At 39.6% G+C, this 24,628-nt stretch overlaps 1 protein-coding gene across 1 annotated transcript in view; it reads right to left on the bottom strand.

The window, feature by feature from the left end:
- Positions 1–14,474: 14,474 nt before the first annotated feature.
- Positions 14,475–24,628, bottom strand: part of LOC117435379 (zinc finger protein ZFAT-like) — a 58,514-nt gene continuing 48,360 nt past the window's right edge. The window contains exons 13-16 of the mRNA XM_059010161.1: positions 17,994–18,112; positions 15,940–16,066; positions 15,532–15,659; positions 14,475–15,166 (exon numbers count right to left, since the gene is read on the bottom strand). Coding sequence (XP_058866144.1) covers positions 14,951–15,166; positions 15,532–15,659; positions 15,940–16,066; positions 17,994–18,112 — 590 coding nt within the window. The 3' untranslated portion in view covers positions 14,475–14,950. The remainder of the gene's footprint in view (positions 15,167–15,531; positions 15,660–15,939; positions 16,067–17,993; positions 18,113–24,628) is intronic.

Here is a 24,628-nt window from a genome sequence, read left to right on the forward strand (position 1 = left end):
GTTAGGGTTAGGTTTAGGGTTAGGGTTAGGGTTAGGGTTAGGGTTAGGGTTAGGGTTAGGGTTAGGGTTAGGGTCAGAGTTAGGGTTAGGGTTAGGGTGATGGTTGGGAGGAGGAGTCTGGTTAGAGTCGGAGTAAGGGTTTCCTCAATTTCTTATTCTTCTAGGTGTGCACAACGTTTCGCCTCTTCATTAGGCTTCATCAGGTGACCACTAATTGAAATTCCGGTAGGTATATCAAGGATATATATGACAAATCTTGAGGAGTTCTAATCAATTTGCATATGACTGTATATATATATATATACTGTGTGTATATATATATATATATATATATATATATATATATATATATATATATATCAGGGGTTTTAATCTTGACATTTTCTATTGGTCGATTAATCATTCAATCTATTAATCGATTAATCACACCTGTTTGCTGGTGAATATCATTCACTTGCTGTGCTGTGTCACACAACATCCATTTAAACCTGTACACAGTTTGGATGAATGTATTATTTGAAACACAGTATGTGTGAACTGTGTTTTAAAGTAATATATATTTAAAAATGCAATGTAATGAAGATTTGAATATTTCTGCAGTTTCTTTATTTTTCATGTTTGATTTATTTCAGTTCTAAATGATGTGTATGTACAGTACCTAGATTGGTTCTTTTGTTTTGTGTTTGTATATTGTGGAAGTAATTAGTTTCAGAGCCCCCTCAGTTTAGCCAGCATTAATGTTTTGATATTTCAAATGAATCTGGATAAAAAGCCTTTACAGAAGCTGCACCACCGCAGGAGCGATACACTAATCTATTATAAACCCCAGGGAACAAAGCATTACAAGTGGCATTTGAGCAATAAAGAAATAATTGACCTGAGATTCATATCAAATGTCATGGTTCTCTTTAATTGGATTTGTGTCCAATTCCTGTCATTGCAATTAAAGTACAAACGTTTACATCATAATATAAACCTGATTATTTTACACACTAATCAACACAAAAGCAGTTTGGAAGCCGTTTTTTTTTTTTAGTCTTCTAGTATTCCAGCAGATCTTAATTAGATTGCATGCCTTGAAGATAGACATGAATCCACTGAAATACAGTACTATAGTCTGGCAGGCCAATGCCCAATAGAAAGGGTGGAAAGAACCTGTGGTCTGATGGACAGATATGGCCCATATGAAGACAGCTGTCAGAGAGCTGAGGCACTGTTATCCACACTGAGCATTGTGGTGAGGGTGGCAATGCAATTTTCTGAGCTCATAAGAACTTTGTTTTTATGATGATAGTTTTTATTTATGATCATTTGATCACAATGTTATTCTGTGCTGATAATGAACCATTAGCACATGCTAGTCCTGCTACAGATGATACTCAAATTTAATAGAGTCATTGAGACCCTTCAACATGTGTGGAATGTGCTTATGAAAATGAAACATGTTCTCCACAGTTTCAATCCACCTGTATTCACAGGTTTATTTACAGACTACAAAGTGTGCCTTTTTGTTAGTGATGTAAACAACATGTTACAAATGGCATTTTTTGGTGAAGACGTTGATAAATCTGCTCCTTAGAGAACATGGAGTATGAGTACTGTACATGTGAAAAAAAATCCTGGCTGTGATAAGATTGAAAAAAATAGCTAAACTATCATAAACTTCTATACAATGTTTCCATTGCCGTGCCTGGGTGATGCTCAATAATAGTTATTCATATCCTGAAAATGATCTAAAATTTCTGTTCTCCACCTGCATACAGCAGCGCTCTCCGAAAGCCTGGGCACAGTGGTTTGTTGCTGTGTCAGGATTATTATGTTTTTTTTCCCAGATGGCACAGGGGAATGCTGTAATCTTCCATGAGCTCTTATTAAGACTAACATTTCAACCCATACTTTCTGACTGGTGTGGGGATATTGAATAACGTGATCCTTCAATCGCTCTTTGTGCTGAAGCTGGCCCGATTCAGTAACTTCAGCACAGGAGCACAATGCTGTGGGCACCTCTGGAAGAATGATTTGAATGTCATAGCGAGCTGGGAACACATGGGAATGAGAAAAAAGAGGGTATTTTTAATCCTTTTTCATTAAGATATTATTATTATTATTATTATTATTATTATTATTATTATTATTATTATTATTATTATTATTATAAACCATAGCTCACTCAAAAAGGGGCAGACCTAGATAACAAGGTTTATGAAAACAGACTTAACAAATAGAACCCCATGGGTAAACTGACTTGAAGGACTTTGCACTAAATGACAGGGCAAGCACCTGGCTGCCAGGGTCTCAGAGTACTCTTACATGCACTCAGCTTATGGACGTCACAATGCATCCAGATCACGCTCCCTTCTAACACTAATGCTGTGATTGAAACAAACAGCCGGGCAGCACCAAGGTATCCATTCAGGATAAGTGTTTTTTTATGAAAAAATGGTCACACTTTACATTAAGCGCCTAATTTCTGTGTATTTACATAGTATTACTTACTCATAATTACAATGTTATTATTTATAGTTACAATGTACTTAATGTGTAAATCTTTTATATGTAAGCACACAATTGTAACAGAAAAGTGTTAGGGTTAGGTTTAGAGTTAGGGTTAGGGTTAGGGTTAGGTTTAGAGTTAGGATTAATGTTAGGGTTAGGGTTACGGTTAGGGTTAGGTTTAGGGTTAGAGTTAGGGTTAGGGTTAGGGTTAGGGTTAGGGCTATGGTTAAGGTTATGTTTACTGGGTATCATGTAAAAAGATTTACACATTAAGGGTCTAATTTATGAAAGGGCACTAAATGTAGCTGTAACGTGCACATTAAGTAGTGACTCTAAAGTGCACCATAAATCTAAATTTACTGTCCCATTTACTAACAAAGAACTCATTCATTTACATGCACACTTTTTTACTAATTTACATGCCATAGCATGCACACTACATGTATTGTGAGTGATAGATTAATTTGCATGATAATGTCCAAGACTTACCTGTGACCACCGAGATATAAAAAGCCCCAGCAGTCCAGGCGTATCTGTTGGTCAGTGGCTTATTGTGAAGGTGGAGGTGGCTTACATTGACCAGAAATTAGCGATTAAGAAACGCAGCCCTCCGCAGGGGACAGGCAGCGACAACGGAAACTGCACACAGAGGAGTTAGAAATTCTAGTGGATGAAGTTTTTAAATTATAATACCTTGTTTGGACCAGCCTCTCCCAAAACTCCAGCTTCCAGAAAGCAGACAATATGGGCAGCCATACAACACAAGATCAATGCCCTGGGTCACAGCCAAAGAGCCATAGACATGTTAAAAACTGAAAAGAAAAACTAAAGAGAAGATTGCTCAGAACCGGTCTGCGCAACACTCACAGGAGGAGGACCATCTGGACAGGTGGAAGTGACCAGCCTGGAAAAGAACATCAAGAACATCTTCTCCCCTGAACAAGAAAAAGGTGTGCTGGGCGTCATTGACACCATGAAACGTAAAGATGATTCTCAACCAGGTAAGTTACAAACGACACAAACCACTTCATTGCTTTTAGAAAGTGAATTTCACATGCAACATAAAATACAACAAATTGTTTTTTATATAGCGCCTTTCACAACAGAGTTATCACAAAGCGTTGTCCAATCATGAATCAGCCTATTTGAAAAGGAATGTTTTTAACCTACTTTTAAAGATCTGAAGACAACAACTTAAGGGAATCTGATTTAAGTGTTTTATTTAACTATTATTTGTACCACTGTAACGAACTATAAAATAAAATCTAAAAAATTATAACATTCATTCATGTTTATTCACGCTTAATGTAACCTGTTATTTACAGGTAATTTTCACTGCTCTATATGAAAACTGTAATGCGAGTAAATTATGAATTTCATGAGATAATCAGACTCGTTCTGCGTGTTTGATGTGGAACAGGAACAATTTTTACACATTTAAAAAAATAATTTTGCTAGTTTTTCAAACACAAACTTTTAAGTTGTAAAGACCAAATCTTCTGTTTCAGATTCATAGCTCATTCATTTTCTGTAGCTCTTTGGATCCTATCCATGCAGCCTCTGTATGCAAGTAATGCCTCCATGATGCCAGATAGATTTCAGCCCAGAATAATAGGTTTAAATAGTGCGCCTAACTAATAATCGCTCACTTCAATGTGCGCACTAGGATTATCATCCTTTACACCAGTGGTGCACAACTCAGGTCATGGAGGGCCGGTGTCCCTCCTGGTCTTTGTTCTAACCATACCCTAAATTACTCAATTGAACCAATTAAGCTTCTAATAAGGTCCAATAAAGTACTTTAGGGTGCAGTTGGAATAAAAACCTGCAGGGACACCGAGTTGTGCACCACTGCTTTAGTAAATGTATTTGCTTACGATTGTAAGTCGCCCTGGATAAGGGCGTCTGCTAAGAAATAAATAATAATAATAATAATAATAAATACAGTGTGAATGAAACTCATTATTCAGAGCGGGGTGTCTCATTTAAATACATGATCATGCATTACCATACACATCACATATTTATTCTGATTACCATAGTATGGCACAATAAAATCAGTGTGCGCCATAATATGCCCACTATTTCGCGCCACAATGAATGAATACAATTTCAATAGTAAATACAGAAATCATGAACGTGCACACTTATTGCAATTATGGTGCACCACTATGTTTAGTGCCCTTTTGTGAATGAGGCCCTAAGCACATTGTAACTATGCATAAAGACATTGTAATTATGAGTAAGTACACATGTATTTAATAAGTAACTACTATGTAAATACAAAGAAATCAAAGACGATTAATGTAAAGTGTTACAGAAAAAACCAACAAATTCTGCACAGGAGCTTTGTACTTCACGACCTCAGACAACAGCAATAAAAAGGGTGTTACATTTCAAAATCCCTCCAGTCATATTCTGACTGGGACATTTCAATGGTATGATAATATGTGGAGGGTGACATTGACAGAAGTTTAACTGCCTTCGACTGCAATTACATTTTTGAATAAAGTTAAAATATGTTTTTATTATACAGGTAAAATATGTAAATTTAAAAAGTGTGTACCGTGCAACCACATCAATGTCATGCTGATGGATACAGCTTGAGGCAGTGGATCGTTTAATTGATAAATGTGTTTATGACAGTGATATATTGCTGCTTCAAAATCCCCGCGTCACAAACGCAGAATTGGTTTCAACTAATATGGTTCAGTGCCTGTTTGTTTTATTCTGCTATTTTCTCAGCTGAAGTATTCAAATTTAAAAAGCAATCTTGAAAACATCTGGCATGTAAATCTTGGTAGTTTTTTTCTTTTGTATTTATCAAACTGCTTGCAGTTAGCAGTTTTTCTTTTTGAAAAAACAGTTTTGTAAATAATTCATGTTTTTGAAGCAGACTTTGAGACATCTTTGGAGTTGGCTGATTTACAGTAAACTAGCTGAGTTTAATTGCCAAAAAGTATAGATGTTTTTCATTAACAAACAAAAAGCATGTAACTGGGAATGGTGCAGAGCAGCAAATGTTGGCTGTCTCCTATAATGTTGTTACTATATAAATATTCCTCCAATTTGGCCCCTATTATAGTTTCCATGATTGTACATATGATTGATGTTAAATGTATAGGTCTGTAGTTCCCAGGGTTAAGGTATCTCCCTTTTAAATACAGGAACAGGTTTGCCAATTTCCCAGTCTAGTGGGATGGCTCCTTTATTTATAGATTTGTTGCATATACAGTGCCTTCCAAAAGTATTGGGACAGTGAAATCTAAACTGGGATTTTCACTATGAACTCTAATAATAATCATTTCTCCTGAAAAAAAAAAAACATGACTGATAAGTACAACTCCTAAGTGTTTTTATTTTAAATAAAGTCAATTCAGTTCTACCCTCTTGGGTCAATTGAACAAATTGATAGTGTTGAACCTCTTTATTTTGAAGGAGCAAAAGTATTGGGACAATTGTTTGTTGTTGGGTAATTAGGCACTCATAAAAGAGCTGTGAACATCCCATCAACCTGTCTTGCTTTGACATCAGTGTTTGGAGTCCATAGTCGAAAATCAATATGAAAACCAAAGAACTTTCTGTTGAGAAAAGCGGGCAATTTTGAGAAACCACAGCACAGAAATTGGGCATACCAAAATCAACAATTTGGAATATACTGAAGAGGAAAGAAACCATTGGTATAATTACCAATCAGCCAAGACCGAAAAATTACCAGGGCTGTCAAGGAAAACCCTAAAACAACTGTCAGTGAAATCACCAACAACCTCCAGAGTGCAGGGGTGAAGGTATCAGAATCCACAGTTAGCAGAAGACTGAGACAGGAGAACTACGAAGGCTACACCGCAAGATATAAATCTTTTATCAGTACCAACAACAGAATAGCCAGATTAGAATTTGCTCGGACAGATGAGTCCAAGATAAACCTTTACCAAAGTGATGGAAAGGTTAAAGTGTGGAGAAAGAAAGGAACTGCAGATGCTCCAAAGAACACCACCTCATCTGTGAAGCATGGTGGAGGTAATGCCATGGCCTGGGCATGCATGGCTGCCTCTGGAACTAGCTCACTCATCTTTATTGATGATGTTACTAATGATGGCAGCAGCAGAATGCAATTGGAAGTTTACAGAAACATTTTGTTTGCTTATGTAGAAGAAAATGCTTCCATACTTATTGTGTGGCGCTTTACCATGCAGCACGACAATGACTCATACGGCCAATGCAACCAAGGAGTTCATACGGAGAAAAAAGTGGAAAATCTCAGACTGGCCAAGTCAATCTCCAGATCTGAATCCAATTGAGCATGCATTTTACATGCTGAAGAAAAAATTGAAGTCAGAACACCCCAAGAATAGACAACTCAAAATGGCTGCAGCAAAGGCTTGACAAAGCATCTCAGATGATTACACAAAGAGTTTGGTGAGCTCAATAGGTCACAGACTTCATGTAGTTATTGCCTCAAAGGGATATGCAACCAAATACTGACTTTTATACCCTGAAAGTTACGTAAAGTGAATGTGTCCCAATACTTATGGTCACTTGAAATAAGTGGGTTGAACACAAAAGTATGTTTTTGTTCTAACATGATCAAATGTAAGCATGGAATTACCCAAAAATAATACATATATTATTGTACTTATTATTCATATTAATCTCATGATCACAAATACAAATTGCTCGACTGTAAAGCAAAAATAACAGGTTAGCTCGCTGTCTCAGTACTTTTGGAGGGCACTCTATAACATATTGGTTTAATGTGGGTATTTGTTTATTTTAAGTGCTGCTAGCTCCCTTAGTACTTCATTCTCTTTTATAGCAAACTCTGGTAATGATGTGTGTGTACATTCTGTTAACTTTGGTACACTGTATACATCTTCCTTTGTAAATACTTGATTAAGTACATCTGCAATTTGGTAGTTTTTAGTCACTAAATTACCACTGCTACCAGTAGACAACTGACTTCCTCTTCTAGTTTCCTTTTAGCTTAACATTAAAAACCCTTTTGGATTAAGTTTACTATCCACTGCTGCTTGCCTCTCTAATTCCTTTTCACTCTCCTAGTCTTTTTTTTTTTTTTTTTTAAATCTCTACAGGGATCTCTGTATTCTACTTGTGAGGCCGCTCCCTTTGATTTAATAGAAAGATATTATTTTCTTTTGTTTTTAATACCCAGCTTAATAGATTGATTTACCCATCGTGGTTTCTTTTTCTTAAGTTTGCCTTTTCTCATTTTTGGGATAAATGTATCCTGCATTTCCAACACCAAAGGTTTGTATGATGCCTGGAGAAGGAGGGTATAAAGTGTGGTCACCAAGCCCTTTGATTTTCCCCCCTTAATTAGAATATTGTGTGAAGGCAGCTCGGTACCCCAGGGCACCCCATAGGAACGCATTGCGGAACGTAGATGTAAATAAAAAAATAGGAAGATTTTGCTACATCAAATTGTAGCTGTAAATCTTGGAACACACAAAGGTACTTATCCCTACAAATGTCTGAGAAAGTGTGTATTCCCCAGTCCCTCCATTGTGGAAAGGAAAAGGGGCGACCGCCTGATAAAAGTTTATAATTATGAAAAATAGCAGTATGTGAGTGCCATTTGAACTGCATTTTGGTGTGCTTTTCAACTGTGCACCACACAGAAATTAGATGGGAGATTATAGGGCCACAACGCAATTTGCAATGTTTGAGAGGAACAGCTGAGTAAACCAAATCTTGAAGTCTGTGCGGAAATACCAATTTTTCCTTGATTGGTCGCCAGGAAACATGAACATTGGAGTCCAGCCAAGATGCAATTGGACAAAGTACGAATGACCAAAAATAATACTTAAAATTAGGCAATGATAGCCCTCCTGTGCATTTTTCACGTTGAAGAGTAGAAAGTTTAATGCGGGAACGCTTCCCATTCCATACGAAATTAGCAATCATACTATGCAATGTGTCCCAATAATTAGTAGTGGGGGAAAGGGGGATCATAGAACTGAAGAAGTTAATGCGTGGAAGTACATTCATTTTGACTATTGTCGTGAGTTGGGGAGGTGGGTCCATCTAGTTAAGTCAGCCTGGAAGCCCTTGCTTTCAATATACTTGGTGTCCCTCATTTACCCAGGTGTTTCCATTTTTTTTGTCCACTACCTGTATATCCTTCCATGTTAAACTCGTCTCCATCATTTGGAGTTAACCAGGATTCTGTTATCGCTATGATGTCATAATTATCTACATTGACTGTGGCTTCTAATACTTCTTGCATTTAGATATAGTAATTTAAGTTTTTGAACATCTGTGACAATTTAGTTGTACTTGTATGTTTTATTCTTGTTCCCTCTACATGGTTTCCAATCCTGTTTTTGATTATTGTTTGCTGTGTAGTTTCTGGTGTAGCTGCCCCTGGCTCTAGCCTACCTGCCCCCCAGTTCCCTAGTTTAAACTCTGCCTGATTACTCTGTTAACTGTCTCCCCCAGTGCACTGTATGCCCTCTCCTGTTCCGGTGCAGCCCGTCCCACCTGGATGGCCCACGCCCCGTCGAGAAGGTTCCCCAGGGCCCCATAAACCTGCACCTCTCTTGTCTACACCAGATTTTTAGCCACGTGTTAAAAGATTTAATCATTGCTTGTCGTCTTGGCCCTGGGTGTGGCACCTGCAGTATTTCTGAGAAAACGACCGTAGAGGCTCTGCTTTTAATCCTTTGCCCAAGCTCTATGGATTTATTTTGCAGAGCCTCCTGACTCTGTTTACCTATGTTTTTTGTTCCTACGTGAACAACGACAACTGGATCCTTCCAGCCCAGGCCAAGAGCCTGCCCACCCATGTCGTGACATCATGCACCCTGCTGCACACCTGACTATCTATGTTCCTAATGATCAAATTGCTGCCCTTCTTGAATTTCCCCTGGGGGGCTGCGGCACCGTGGTGCCCTGGCTCCTCACTACACCCTCCACTGTGCTTGCTGTGTCCGGTAAGGCTGTCTCTCTGAAGGGAGCAAACCTGTTCAAAACACTCAGCTCTGCACTGGCTGTTTTGGCAGAGGGCGCACTCCTTTTCCCTCTAGTCTGTCCCACTGTAACCCAGTCCCTACCAGGTACTGGCTGTTGTTCACTCCCCCCTCCTCTATTTGAGTGCACACCTCTCTAAAAGACTGTTCTATAAAATCTTCCGCTTCCATCATGCTGTGCAGTCCAGCCAGCCTAGCCTCAAGGCCTGCCACCCCAGCCTCAACGTCAGAAACCAGCTGGCATCGTTCACAGGTGTATTCCTCCTGTATGGGGTTACCCAGAGAATTCCACATTCTGCAAACCTGGCACTGCATTTGACCTTGCATTTGTATCTTACTTTACCAGTTTGAATGGGACTGTAGTTTAATAGTACCCTATAATATTAACTTATAACTTGCTGTAATACATTGTGTTAGCTTAGGGCTACTGTTGGGACTGTTGTTTTGTGTTGTTCACATTCACTTGGTAGATAAAGGCTTTTATTTAATGTGAAGTGTGGTAATTACAGTGGATACCAGAGACTATGACTATGCACACGAGACAGTCATTATGTTATTCAATAAGTATGCTTAGTAATTCAATGAAAATAGACTTAGCTTTTAGCTTTCGGTTCCTCCTCCTCCCCCTCGCTCTCACGTTCCATTCAAGAACAAGGGTTTTGAATTAAATGTGATATCTAGTGTCATTTACAGGGTTTCTTTTAGGGGTAAATTCAATGAGCTTGTGATGCAGGTCTACCTCCCGGGAGGGGGTAGGGACAGGTTTGGAACATGACATTTACGGTCACCCCAGAGATCTCACAGTTATGAACCAGTAAGTGCCAAGTGCAGAGTGTTTGGAGGAAATTAACTGATTTATAGAAAAAAAAAAAAAATCTTTAGCTAATATAATAAAGTAGAATCTTAGGAGTGAAATTAAAATCCTGCACCATCCTTCCACAGTGGGTTGTTGACTTGTATTAACTGGTGAGAAAAATAAAATAATAATCACAAAACAGTTTCCTACAGTCAATTAGGCATCCCACGAGAACTGAAGTTTGAAATGTAATATCAAACACACGACATGGGATCTCCAAGTTATATTAAAAATCTAGCTTTATTACATTTGCAATTTAATAGCCTTTGATGCTCAATGCAACATCAGCTTGAAATAGGCAGGACTGAATGTATAAAATACGCTAAGACATGCATCATGGGAGTGTACATTGTCCCCATGAGGCAGCAAATTGTTATGATTTACCAGTTTCTAAAACACAAGCATAAAATCATATACAGTGTTAACTGGTGCATTCAGGCAGTACTGTAGGTTGCTGAAAGCTTGGAAGGTGTGGTTTTGGTTTCCACTATGCTGAATACAGCAGCTGCAGTCATTGTCTGCTGTATCTTAAAATAATTCATTTAATATTGATTTAATAATAATAAAAAGATCTCAAAAAGCACATTTTACATCTGCCTATTTTTTTTATTGATTGTGCGTTAACAATTCTTTATTACTTTGCTTTCCTCTGCCTCACAAAGATTTGCTATTCTTTTAACTGGTACAGGATGCAGAAGTCAACTATCCTGGTCCAGAGAGCAGAGACAGCTCTGCTAATGAAAGTCTGAAGTCCTACTCAGAAGGCATTGGCTGAGAATAAAGAATTTCATTTTGCTTTCACTGCTGAAAAAGACTGAGACCCTGAATTGATCTGGAGCCTTGAGGGAGCCCCACCAACGACTGTCTATTAGATTTTGAGTGACAAAACCATTTTTGTAACATTGCTTGACAAGCTGGCATGTGCACTGATGAATCAACACTGTCAAATGCTGACCTATATTATCACTGTTAAACAAGGAAAACAAATGATATCTCTCTGCTTTTAGTCCATATATAAAACACTCGTTCATGATGTTCCCTATTGTGCACTCCTCATGGAACATATACACTAATCAATTTTAGTCATTTCACTAACTCTTCAGTTGTATTCAGAGTACTATTGAGGCTGGCAAGAAAACTGCCCAAAACCTTCTGCCACCCTCATGCCTTACCTGCTGTTATATATGCAGAATACTGTCAAATAAATGATAATCTGGTAAAAAAAACAAAAAAAAGTGCACCAGTTTCAGCATGTTTCTAATCGAGAGCAACAAACACATAACATCCACACACTTCCCACTGCATATAAACCACAGATCCTATCAACTTTTCAATGCATTTGAATGCAACAGGTGTGATATTGCTAAAATACCACAGCAGTTATGGAAAGAAATGAGCTGTGGTATGGAAACGTCTTGGGATTGAAGCTTATTTCTTTTTAAATAGCTGCTTTCCCTTGCCGTTCAGCCAGACCCATCTCTCTAACCTGAGGTGATAAGCCCCACTGACTCATTTAAGCTTGGCAATCGCACTCTGCCAGTGAGTTTAATAACAGAATCGCAATCTCGTTTCACCTCTGGCCTTTAAGAACCTATTGAAAACAGTAATTTTGTAGCAGCAGTATCTGGACAGGAGAAGCTGCACACTGGTAGAGAAAAATGTGCCAAACCCATTCTTGAGTACAGGCTTGATTTCAGTTTGAATGGTTTCTTGGGTCTTGTCCAGAGTTTCCCTGTGCTGTATATACGGTCACTTATGGCATATTTTACAAATATAACTAGGAGATACTGCAGATGTAGGATATTTAGTTCATGACACATTTAAAGACTCATAAACCTTAAGTGCTATGTATTTTTAAAAGCCTATTCATCAGACCGTGCAGTGTAATACACATTAGATTGCTGTTGCTAGAATAATCATAAATATTGTGCTGTAAGACGTGATTATTTTAGTTTCTCTTTATGTGGAGATTTAAATGCTCACATAAATCTAATGCTTTGTTGGGCAAGAGCAGACTGTTAATTAATGAAGTATGTTGCTTTGTAGGGTGTTCATAACAAATCACAAAATGTATGAGGCAGTTCTGTCATGGTTTCAAAGCTGCTTTAATATGTTTGAATATAACCTGCCAGCACAAGTGCAAACCTGTGTAAATCTGCCAAATAGTTTTTAACTGAATGTGTGCAAACAGCACAGCTACATTCTAACAACCCCTAAGTCTTGCTGCATTGTTCTACTCTGATGCATTATGCGCATCTTCAAGCCTCCACTAGTGTTTTCTACTATTATAACAACCTTGACTTGCATAAAGAAGGAAAAACATTGAGTGAAATAGCTCGCATCACTCAATTTTCAAGGTGTGGTATCCGAAGCATAATCAACAAGTACAGAGAAACATCATCTGTAATTGATAAACCCAGGACTGGAAGACCCAAAAAGCTGTCGAACAAGGATGAGCAATACTTGAAGACAATATCCTTAAGGAATAGAAAGAAGACAAGTGCTGAATTGACAACAGAACTGGCAGACGGCACAGGTGTCGTTGTCCATCCATCAACAGTTTAAAGCACCTTTGACTATTGTTCCACAGCCCAATTTCTGTGTTCTTGTGCATATTTTAGCCTTTTAGTCGTGTTCCCCTTTCTTAACAGAGGTATTGTTACTGCAACACATCCTTTAAGTCCTGATTTCAAGAGTGACCTTCGTACTGTTGATTTGATGGACAACGACACTGTTGTCAGTTCTGTTGTCAATTCAGTGCTTGTCTTCTTTCTATTCCTTAAGGATATTATCTTCAAGTATTGCTCATCCTTGTTAGACAGGCTTTTAGGTCTTCCAGTCCTGGGTTTGTCAATTACAGATGATGTTTCTCTGTATTTGTTGATTATGCTTCGGATACCAGACCTTGAAAATTCGAGTGATGCGCTCTATTTCACTCTGTGTTTTTCCTTCTTTATGCAAGTCAAGGTTGTTATAATAGTAGAAACACTAGTGGAGGCTTTGAGTAAATTGTTGACGCGCATAATGCATCAGAGTAGAAAAATGCAACATGTCTAAGACTTTTGCACAGCAGTGTATATACAGTCAACTCTTACTGATACAAATTTCAAGGGACCGACAAAAAAATGGTCTTATCAGAAGTTCTTATTATCAGGAGTCTAAGCCTGCATACTGTCAGTTTGTATTGACGTTACAGTAAGACTGAAATCAAATTTCAATTACAGAAAAATGAAAAGTATTCTACATTTAAAAGCACTGTGCATTTTATTGAAAGTATACTTTTAAAAAGTATACATCTGCATGTCCCGTTCTGATTAGAAGCATTTTTAAACCACAAGAGCAAGGTGTCCTCAACATCAAGGGTAGCAAATCAGAAACATTGACGACTTGCATCCAGTTTGCTGTTCATAGGCCTGCATTACTGTATCCCGGTTTTTCAGAATGGCTGAGAGAGTGTTTGTGGTAACGTTGAAATCTATATCAACATCTTTCTTTTTCTTGTACAGTGGTGTATTAGCCAAGTTTTTTGTGCTGGTCACTCATTACTAAGAAATAAATACAGACACCCAAATAAAAGATATACATTTTTTTTTTTATTGCCAGTAACATGTCAATTATCGGATACAGGTACCGAGTACCTTCCTTTGAAATTAAAAAAAAATCTGTGATTGTTTTAAAGAAAAAAAGATAAACCACAGCCCCAAGGGCTCTTCACTACAGCAACCAGCCACCAGACAGCACAGTATTGTGGAGGCCAAAGAAAATGTGTCATAACCAATAACTACCTGTCACAATTGTTGAAGTTTGACCAAAAAAAACCCCCCAAAAAAACAGTTGTATCGAAAGTATAACATGTGAACATGATTTTGAAAGACAAAACTGTGGCAAAAGAAAAAACAAAAAAACTATCAAATACAGTAATTAGCAAAAGCAGTGTGTGTGAAATGTTGGTATAGTCTGGCATGCTCTAATTAGATCTTTGCTCATTCAGACTGCTTTTCAAAGCGGTTTCCTTCTGTAACTCTGTATCTTTGTTTAAGTTGTGACTTGTCTATAACATGATTTTATTAGAGCATTGCACAACACTCCCCCCCCCCCCCCCCCCCCCCCCGTATAATATAGGAGTAATGTAAAATGCTCAGATAAAATTCAGCTTATCCTGTTGTACAAGTTAATCTAATTGACCTGGTTTTGTTACCCTCCCCACCCCCCCTTTGGTTTGGTGTAATGTGGCCCTGTTTTTTTTTTGCTACTTTTCGTTGATTTCTTTATGTCTCACTGCTCTATATGTAAAACTGACTCCTTGTTAATGTATTGGTCTGGAAGGAATCAGTGAATATTATGTATATCATTACTAATATCAGTGGGAACGAGGGAACTAAAAATAATAAAAACATTTTTAATCAGGGGTCCTGACAGCATCCACTATAGCCAAATGGCTGTCAAATAAATACTGTTTGGGTGGCCGCAGATATTTGCTGTATAAATATTTCTGAGACACTGTATAAGTTACGGTCACACCATCACAAGTATATTGCAGTAGCCAGGAGTCAGCTTTTGATAAGCAGTAACCCTGCGCTCCAGCACAGCAGATCCTCCATTTGAAATCTCACACGGGCTCCACTGTCTGCTCTTCCTCAGCCTGCACTGCCTCCTGAACGTAAACGATGAACTCCGAGGCGTCTTCGCCCTGCGTGTACACGGTGACGGTCTCGATGCCCTCCATGTCGTCCGAGGAGACCACCAGGTGATGCTCTTCACCCAGCCCCACCGAGGCCTGCTGCAGGGCTTCCTGAATCATCACGGCATGGTTCCCCTGCTGCTCCTGCACACAAACACATTGCGACAATCTTTATCTTTCATTCTTATTCTCTTCTTATTCTCTTTTGATTTTTTGTATTGTTATTATTTATTGGTATTATAATTATTTATTGTTATTTTTGATTTTTTACGACTTCTTGATAGTGCATACTATTGTTCTGTTTTAACCGACATGTAAAGCGCTTTGAGATACTGTGTTATGAAAGGCGCTATATAAATAAAATAAATTGGAATTAAATTAAATTGAAATCAAATTATGAAAGCAGCAGACCAGACAACAAAAAAATCCTCCTGGTCCAGTGAATGCGAACTCTTTAAAGTAATCAGAATGCAACCAGAAAGAACGCTAGAGGCTGACAATAGTCTCACCCGCTCCACGACTGTGACTGTGCCAGGGGCCATGGCAACCACTGATGCCACTGCAGCACCATGGCTCTCTGTTCCCAGCTCAATTATCTGCTGAAGGATGTTCACTGCAGTGGGGTCCAACCGATCTCCTGTGGTACATGAATGGAACACATAAACACAAAGATATATTGAAAACTAGAAATGTGAACAGAAACAAACGGGGGGAACATCATATCAACCAGGTAGGGATATCTTTCATTTTATTTCATTAATTTAACCCACATAAGGCATTCATGGGCATCTTGTGATTATATTGATTAAAACCCAAAGTCAAAGAGCAGACTGCTAGTTGTGTCCATGCTCATCTTTGTTCTATAAACCACTATAAGGTACTTTATTCTCTATCAATCTGCATTATTCCATATTCACCATTTTCTGTGTTATATCGTAGGTCCTGGAGAGCAGCTACAGCAGCCTCTGTGCCTTGCAGATCTTCAGTCTCAGTTATATGCAGATACTGTGTCGATGATTCCTCCACTGAACTCTCTACAACATGCTGGAAATGAATGTACAGGCGTTGCATGTGTTAGCACAGTCCACCACCCCCATATCATTCATTCAACAGTCTTCTTAATACAATGAAAAATACATTCAGCTGCTTTTAAATTACCGCTATATATTTGTCAAATTCTCATTAAAAGGGCAAGTACACAGTAGCTAAATAGCACTTATAACAATACGTTTATAGTAAAACTTGAAATGGCTTAAACTGCCTTTATCCTATTTAGTAGAAGAAATAACATTAAAACTCAAAACATTAAAAAAGAAAAAAATAGAAACAAACAAACAAACAAACAAACAAACAATACACTTGCTCAGTGGTTACTGTTACACCCGCTTAAAGGATAACACTGTAAAAGACCCCAGTTTGTTCTTAGGAGTGACTGGTCACTTCACTGTAAAAGACCCCAGTTTGTTCTTAGGAGTGACTGGTCACTTCACTGTAAAAGACCCCAGTTTGTTCTTGGTAGTGACCGGTCACTTCACTGTAAAAGACCCCAGTTTGTTCTTGGTAGTGACCGGTCACTTCACTGTAAAAGACCCCAGTTTGTTCTTAAGAGTGACCGGTGACTTCACTATAAAATACCCCAGTTTGTTCTTGGTAGTGACTGGTCACTTCACTGTAAAAGACCCCAGTTTGTTCTTGGTAGTGACCGGTCACTGCACTGTAAAAGACCCCAGTTTGTTCTTGGTAGTGACCGGTCACTTCACTGTAAAAGACCCCAGTTTGTTCTTGGTAGTGACTGGTCACTTCACTGTAAAAGACCCCAGTTTGTTCTTGGTAGTGACCGGTCACTTCACTGTAAAAGACCCCAGTTTGTTCTTGGTAGTGACCGGTGACTTCACTGTAAAAGACCCCAGTTTGTTCTTGGTAGTGACCGGTGACTTCACTGTAAAAGACCCCAGTTTGTTCTTGGTAGTGACTGGTCACTGCACTATAAAAGACCCCAGTTTGTTCTTGGTAGTGACCGGTCACTTCACTGTAAAAGACCCCAGTTTGTTCTTGGTAGTGACCGGTCACTTCACTGTAAAAGACCCCAGTTTGTTCTTGGTAGTGACCGGTCACTTCACTGTAAAAGACCCCAGTTTGTTCTTGGTAGTGACTGGTCACTTCACTGTAAAAGACCCCAGTTTGTTCTTAGGAGTGACCGGTGACTTCACTGTAAAAGACCCCAGTTTGTTCTTAGGAGTGACCGGTGACTTCACTGTAAAATACCCCAGTTTGTTCTTGGTAGTGACAGGTGACTTCACTGTAAAAGACCCCAGTTTGTTCTTTGTAGTGACCGGTCACTTCACTGTAAAAGACCCCAGTTTGTTCTTGGCAGTGACCGGTGACTTCACTGTAAAAGACCCCAGTTTGTTCTTGGTAGTGACTGGTCACTTCACTGTAAAAGACCCCAGTTTGTTCTTAGGAGTGACTGGTCACTTCACTGTAAAAGACCCCAGTTTGTTCTTGGTAGTGACCGGTCACTTCACTGTAAAAGACCCCAGTTTGTTCTTGGTAGTGACTGGTCACTTCATTGTAAAAGACCCCAGTTTGTTCTTAGGAGTGACTGGTCACTTCACTGTAAAAGACCCCAGTTTGTTCTTGGTAGTGACCGGTCACTTCACTGTAAAAGACCCCAGTTTGTTCTTGGTAGTGACTGGTCACTTCATTGTAAAAGACCCCAGTTTGTTCTTAGGAGTGACTGGTCACTTCACTGTAAAAAACCCCAGTTTGTTCTTGGCAGTGACCGGTGACTTCACTGTAAAAGACCCCAGTTTGTTCTTGGTAGTGACCGGTCACTGCACTGTAAAAGACCCCAGTTTGTTCTTAGTGCAGTGACCGGTGACAGAGGGATTTCTGTAATCCCCACCTCTGACCTACAAGTCATGACTAAATGAGCAGGCCTCTGCTGAGGGCACAGGCTAAGCTGCCTTACCTCCCATTTGGCATCTCCTTCGATCTCCACCAGCTTCAGGCCGTGCTTGTTTTTAAGGTGCCGGTTCATTTCCCATTTTGTACCATAGACAAAATTACACACAGGACACTTCACTCCACCTGAAACAAAACACATCCATATTCAGTATATCACTGTTGTAAAAGAATCAAAAACACAGCATGTGGATCTCCAGTAAAATAAAACAAAGAAGGTACTTCATCCATTCCACAGTGTCATTCTCAGTCATTTCTTTAAAAAACAAAACACACACACGCTTTAATTCAAAATGGCATTGGAACATGCAATGGCAATTCATTATCAATATTGGATATTATAAATCACTGTTCAAAATCCAAGTACAGTATATCTTTTCCAGTGTGTGGATGTCACCACCAGCATAGCTCGTACGGCTTAGTTATTTTATCAGTAGCTCACATGATACATCAACAGTCGCTTGCAAAGTTTGCATTCAACTTTTTTTTTTGGTCGCCTGGGTATTTAACATAAAAATCTTAAACAGCGGAGGGGTTGAGAGATATTTCTTTCAATTCAGCTTGCTCTATACAACGCTTTGCTGTTGAGATGGAGAATGAAGAAATTAAACCTCTGGGTAACACAAGCTGGAGGGGGGAGGGGCGGACGGTGCTCAGTTTTCGAAATTCAAATTATTAGTTTGTGTATATTTTAAACATATTCTACCATCACACTTCTCTTACACTGTCTGGTGGACCAGGTATTCAGTACATATTTTATTGACGCACTACTACTGCTATAGATACCCACCCCTCCCTCCCACACACACACATTGTCAGACGGTTTCTGTTAACAGAGTGGGGAAAAAAACAAAAAACAAAACATAGAGTGCGTGAATGCCACCTGATGAACCGCTGAAGGTTTCAAACTACCTTTGAATTCCTGGCTAGTGAACGAACCAGGTCACAATAACTCTCCTTATTTACAGGAAATGTATACAGCTTCACGTTGCAATTCTCTCCAAAACTGCAATGTGTACTTTACACCTGGATCAGTTACAAGTTTATAAAATTAAGTGACTGATTTCTGTGTAGTACTATAGCATTTATCACACTTATTTTATTACAAACAAAGAACAAAAGGTGAATTTGTGTGAGGTCATGAGACACATTCTTTCCATATTTAGTTACATAGAAATACATTAATCTAGCTATCGTGGATTCAACATTCAAATTCACTGTTTGTTTAGATATGCTCTCTAACAAACTCTGGGGCCTTCCAGAAACAGGTGTATTTAATCTGAGATCATGTGACACATTAATTGCACACAGGTGGACTCCATTCAACTAATTATGTGACTTCTGAAGGCAATTGGTTGCACCAGAGCTTATTTGGGGGTGTCACAGCAAAGGGGGGGAATACTTATGCAATCAAGACTTTTCAGTTTTTTATTTGTAAATAATTTTGAAAAATTTGTAGATTTATTTCTCCACTTCGACATTATGGACTATTTTGAGTAGATCAGTGACAAAAATCCTAATTAAATCCATTTTAATTCCAGGTTGTAACACTACAAAATGTGGAAAAGTCCAAGGGGGTGAATACTTATGCAGGCACTGTAACCTTTCCATTGAGATGTATTTGATATGTATTTAATGCATGTTAAGCAATAAAGGTTGAGCCCTGGTGACAGCAAACCAAATAACGTGTAGATTTATTTGATTTATTTTTTAATTTAGTAGTCGCCAATTGTTTTTATAATTTTCTTCCAATTTGGAATAGCCAATTATTTTTATGCTCTGCTCACCGCTACCACCCCCTCGCTGGCTTGGAAGCGGCGTAGACGAACACACGCTGTCCTCCGAAGCGTGTGCCGTCAGCCGCTTCTGATTCACACTGCAGGCCCACCATGCAGCCACCCAAGAGCTACAGAGTCGGAGGACAACGCAGCTCTGGGCAGCTTACAGGAAAGCTCGCAGGCGCCCGGCCAGACCACAGGGGTCGCTGGTGCGCGGTGAGCCGAGGGCACCCTGGCTGACCTAAGCCCACTCCCCCAGGCGGCGCTCGGCCAATTGTGTGCCGCCCCCTGGGAGCTCCCATCCATGGTCGGCAGTGGAATAGCCTGGACTCGAACCGGCGACGTCCAGGCTATAGGGTGCATACCGCACTCCATGCGGAGCACCACTCGGGAGCCCTATAACATAAAAAATAAATGGAAGGAATTATAACACGATGGAAGCCATTAACCTCTTTCAGGCTCTTAATTATATGGAGGGCTGAGAAGTGAACACTGGTGATTTGAATGTAGGAGCCTGTGTCTCTTTGACACAACCAGCTTAATTTGTTTGAAGTTGTTTGAACGTAAAGATGGGAGCCCAGCTAACAAGGGTTAAGTCTTTTCTAGGTATCAGGCTTTTAAAGACTGTCACCCACACCTGTGGTGACTTTGACAGACTCACTGAGAGCAGAAACTGACCCAAGACTGTCACCGCTACTGGAAACAGGCTGATCTTTGGGATACAAATGGAACATTTGTGAAACTGCAAAAATGTTAAAATATTGTAATAACTACACTGTGTTTTAAAGAACATAAAGCCAGCAGAAATACTATTGCAGCAAATTATGAACAGGATAACAGGATTCGAACTAAGAAACAGAGCACACAATTACCTAAATGTTAGAAATAAGTTTGTCTGTGTTAACCTTGAGAAGAAAAGGCAAAAACTTCTGGGAAACTGGCCAGACTTAAGACATGGGTTCTTCTAATCTGAGAATTACCGGTGTCAAGGCCTGTAACCTTTGGAGGAAAGGCAGAAATGAGGACCTTATTTAATTGACTTGGAAATGTGTTTGCAGTTGAAATTCCTTATCAGAAAAACTTTAGTTGGGGAACATCTTTTTAAATTAAAACACAGAAGCTTTCATAAGCATTCCAATTTAACAGAAACAGAATAAAACTCTCTGGAGAGAAAATATGTCTGGGTAAACTGAAATAGAATATTTGAATTAACAAGTGTTTTACTTGTTACAGGAAAACTGTAATGTCAGAAAATGAACATCTCATTTAATTAACTGGAAAATGTGTTCACAGTCAAGTTCTTATTAGAAAACACAGTAACTTTAATTAAAAAGTAGTTTGTGAGCCAAAAACACAGAAGCCTCTTAGGTATTGCAATTTATCAAAAGAAAAACAACCTCTGGGGAATATGTTTGGGTTAAAAACTGAAATAGGACTATCACAGGGGATGTGTTACATGTGTGGGTAGTCGCTGGAAAACACTGACACAGACTCAAGAGCATTGGTGTTGATACGCCGCTCAGGAGCGCAGATTCCATTTCAACACAGTACTGACACTAGGGTACCAACAATGGTAACCCTAGTGTGACAGGAACCAGCGACCCGGCTCCCTGTCACATATCCTCCCCCTCAGAACGACACCATCTGTCCATTCGACAACTCTGGCTGCTTGCTCTTCGGTTTGGGGGGTCAGCGGGTGGGTAGCTGTCGTCTCCTGCGCTACCTCCAAAGGGACCGAGACATGGCGACAGGAGACCCGACTTGCGTGGACAGGGGGACTGGAGCGCAGGCTGGTGACCGGGTGGCTGCAGCTGCCGACAGAGGTGACGGCCTCCGCGACAGTGCAGTAACGTCTGGTTCACCGGGGGAGCAAAACGGGAGTCTGGGAGAACAACCGTGCCTGCTGATGCTATGACCTGGGACTCAGGCCCAGTGATGGGAGATCCATACACCAAGGCTGGGTGTCTGGGAGCACGGGTGAAGGGCTTTTACCCACAGGCACCGGACTGTGTGGTGGTGGTTGGTGCTGTGGTGAAGGCAGTCTCCTCCTCACTGGCAATCAGGACAGGAGGTCCTCCTTTAGCCCTAAGGACGGCAGTTCCTCCTTTATTGAACAGTATCTGCTCCTCTCTCGGACGTCAGCTCCTTCTCGTGGATGGTACCTCCTCCATTGCCTCTCGGGACGGCAGTCACTCCTCTGTCCGAGGACAGCAGCCCTTGCCTCTCCACACGCCTCGTCCACGTCTCCAGTTGCTCCCTCAGCAACGCCTCCGGTGACTGCTGATCAGCTGGTTCTGCATGTGCATCCTGGCAGACAACTGTTCTGTGCCTATCCTGCCTCGACTCAGCAGGAGCAGTGACACCCACCGCTGCCACCATGTGTAACAGGGGATGTGCTACGTGTGTGGGTAGTCAATGGAAACTACTGACACAGAGCATTGGTGTTGATACGCAGCTCAGGAGCGCAGATTCCATTTCAACACAGTACTGACACTAGGGTACCAACAATGGTAAACCTAGTGTCACATTTAATAAAGAAATCAAAACAAAACAAAGCTAAAAATAAAAGTTTGCCACACAAAATGACGAGTGCTAGTCCAACTAAAAGGAACGTCCCGCTCCAGGAATCTAGCTCCTGCAGAGTGGACGCTCCCCTCTCGGATGTCAAAAAACACACAGCGCCCGTCTGTGTGTCAGTGGCATTGCAATCGCCCCGAGCTGTAGCACAGCAGCTTTTTGAGCTCTACGCAGCATCCCCAGGCACGCCATCCAGCCAATCCGGACCTCCTGATCAGTTTAGCTCAGGGCGAGCCTCCCGCTCAGCTGGTTGCTTAGCCACGCGTCTCCGGCTGAGCGTCACAGCTGATTTCTCACAGGCACACACACTTGCACAGGAACCAGCGACCCGACTCCCTGTCACAAGGGCATACGAACTAAAACAAGTATTTGCACTTATTTAAGTTTTACTGCAATAGAAAACAGAAGTATTTATTAGAGGAAAACTGTTAAGTTTAAAAGTGAGAGAATCAGTACAAAATGTGACCTCATTTAATAACCTCGGAAGCTATAAGTCTGTGTTAAGTACACAGTGGACACACTGAAAAAGACCTCCCGGCTTTTGCCTGCATGAGCGAGGCAGTACTAGACCTTTGGAGGGAAGGGAATTTTGGCGTCCAAAGTGGGATTTCCTGGTCAGACTGGGGTCCTTTTACCTAATCTTTCAGATTAACTAACAGAAGGTACTTTTTGAGATTTAACAATAAATTATTTTTGATAATGATACTTATTGCTTTTATTGTTCATTTTTAAAAACATTTTAGAAGTTTGTATTATTATTATTATTATTATTATTATTATTATTATTATTATTATTATTATTATTGTGCTGTAAGGGTAGCCTACACTCCTGTGTTCCGATATCTACAGGGCTGTCTTTTAGTGGATTTAACTATTATTATTATTATTATTATTATTATTATTATTATTAATGATAGATCTAATTCCATTTTTAAATAGAAATTTGTACTTCTGCATGTTCATTTTCCAACGTTTTGCATAGCGTATCCTTGTTAACCAGTGCACATAAAAATACTGTAATAATACTTTTGCTTTATACTTGAGGGTGTACAATACAATGTAATTTTGTTATAAAAACAAAACTGTTACTTAGTTCCCACTGACACACAACCTTTTAACAAAGTTGCTGGAATGTTTAAATTGAGTTACGATGTTGCCACAAGGTTGTGTGTTAGCGGCTTCTCAATGACCGCATGAAGCAAAGCATATTTCACTTTAACAAACACATTTTTTCATCAGACATACATATCGAGTTTTCCTGCTCTGTCTTGCTTTTCCTTGTGAGATGTGGTGTCTCTGACACAGCCTCTATTTTGTGTGTCTTGTAAACATTTTAGCCTGCTATTTCTATCTCATGTTGTGTGCGTTGTTTAAAGGGGCATGCATTGTATATTTTTTAATCAGGAGATACATTCAATATTACCTTCCAAAGTTTTTGGAAAATGTCTGTTTGTGCATTTTTGAGGTTGCAGATTCAATACGCAGACATTAGTCTAATATTGAAAAATAATCAGATTAGTTTATTAATGTTATTATTTGTTAGAATTAAACAAATGTAGAATATATAGGCTGCTATTTGATGTGTTATTTGATTCTGAATACAGCAAAAATGATGGCACTCTATTGTGTATTGTGTAGCTAAAGACCGATGTGCATTGGGACGTTGCTGTTCACTGCTTGTGTTTTCAGATGATCTTCTTCAGATTATATATATATTGTAACACAGTAAGGGCTTTGCATGTAAATAAAGTCTGGGTGTTGTGTGTTTTGGTGGTGGTTGGCAGGGACGGGGTTAATTCCTCTCCCTGCCAAAAACATGTGAGAATGTGGCTGTTCCCAAACGAGGTAATTGGTGTTGATTGGGAACAGCCACAAACTATAAAAGAGAGCTTCCAGCTCCATTAGGGAGAGATCACCAGGGAGCTGGTATGAGAAGTGTTTGGATGTTTGAAAGAAAGGTAAACTGTGTGTTTTGTGTTTGGAGTTATATGTCAGGTAAACAGCTTAGCTGTCCTGCACGTTAGACAGGGGCCTGCATATGTATAGTGGGGCTCTACGTTTGAGCTAGGCTTTTGTTTTGTTTCTTTGTTTTGTTGTGAATAAAAGTGCGCAGAAGCGCTTAAAATCAAAGTTTTTATCTCTGGGTCACGTTTTTAAAAGGGGCAGAAACCCAAAGGTACGGCCAGCTTGTTCACAGTATATATATATATATATATACAAATATACACTACAGGTCAAAAGTTTTAGAACACCCCCATTTTTCCAGTTTTTATTGAAATTTAAGCAG

Source organism: Acipenser ruthenus, chromosome 3 (genome assembly GCF_902713425.1).
Source record: "Acipenser ruthenus chromosome 3, fAciRut3.2 maternal haplotype, whole genome shotgun sequence".
Classification (NCBI taxonomy): Eukaryota; Metazoa; Chordata; class Actinopteri; order Acipenseriformes; family Acipenseridae; genus Acipenser; species Acipenser ruthenus.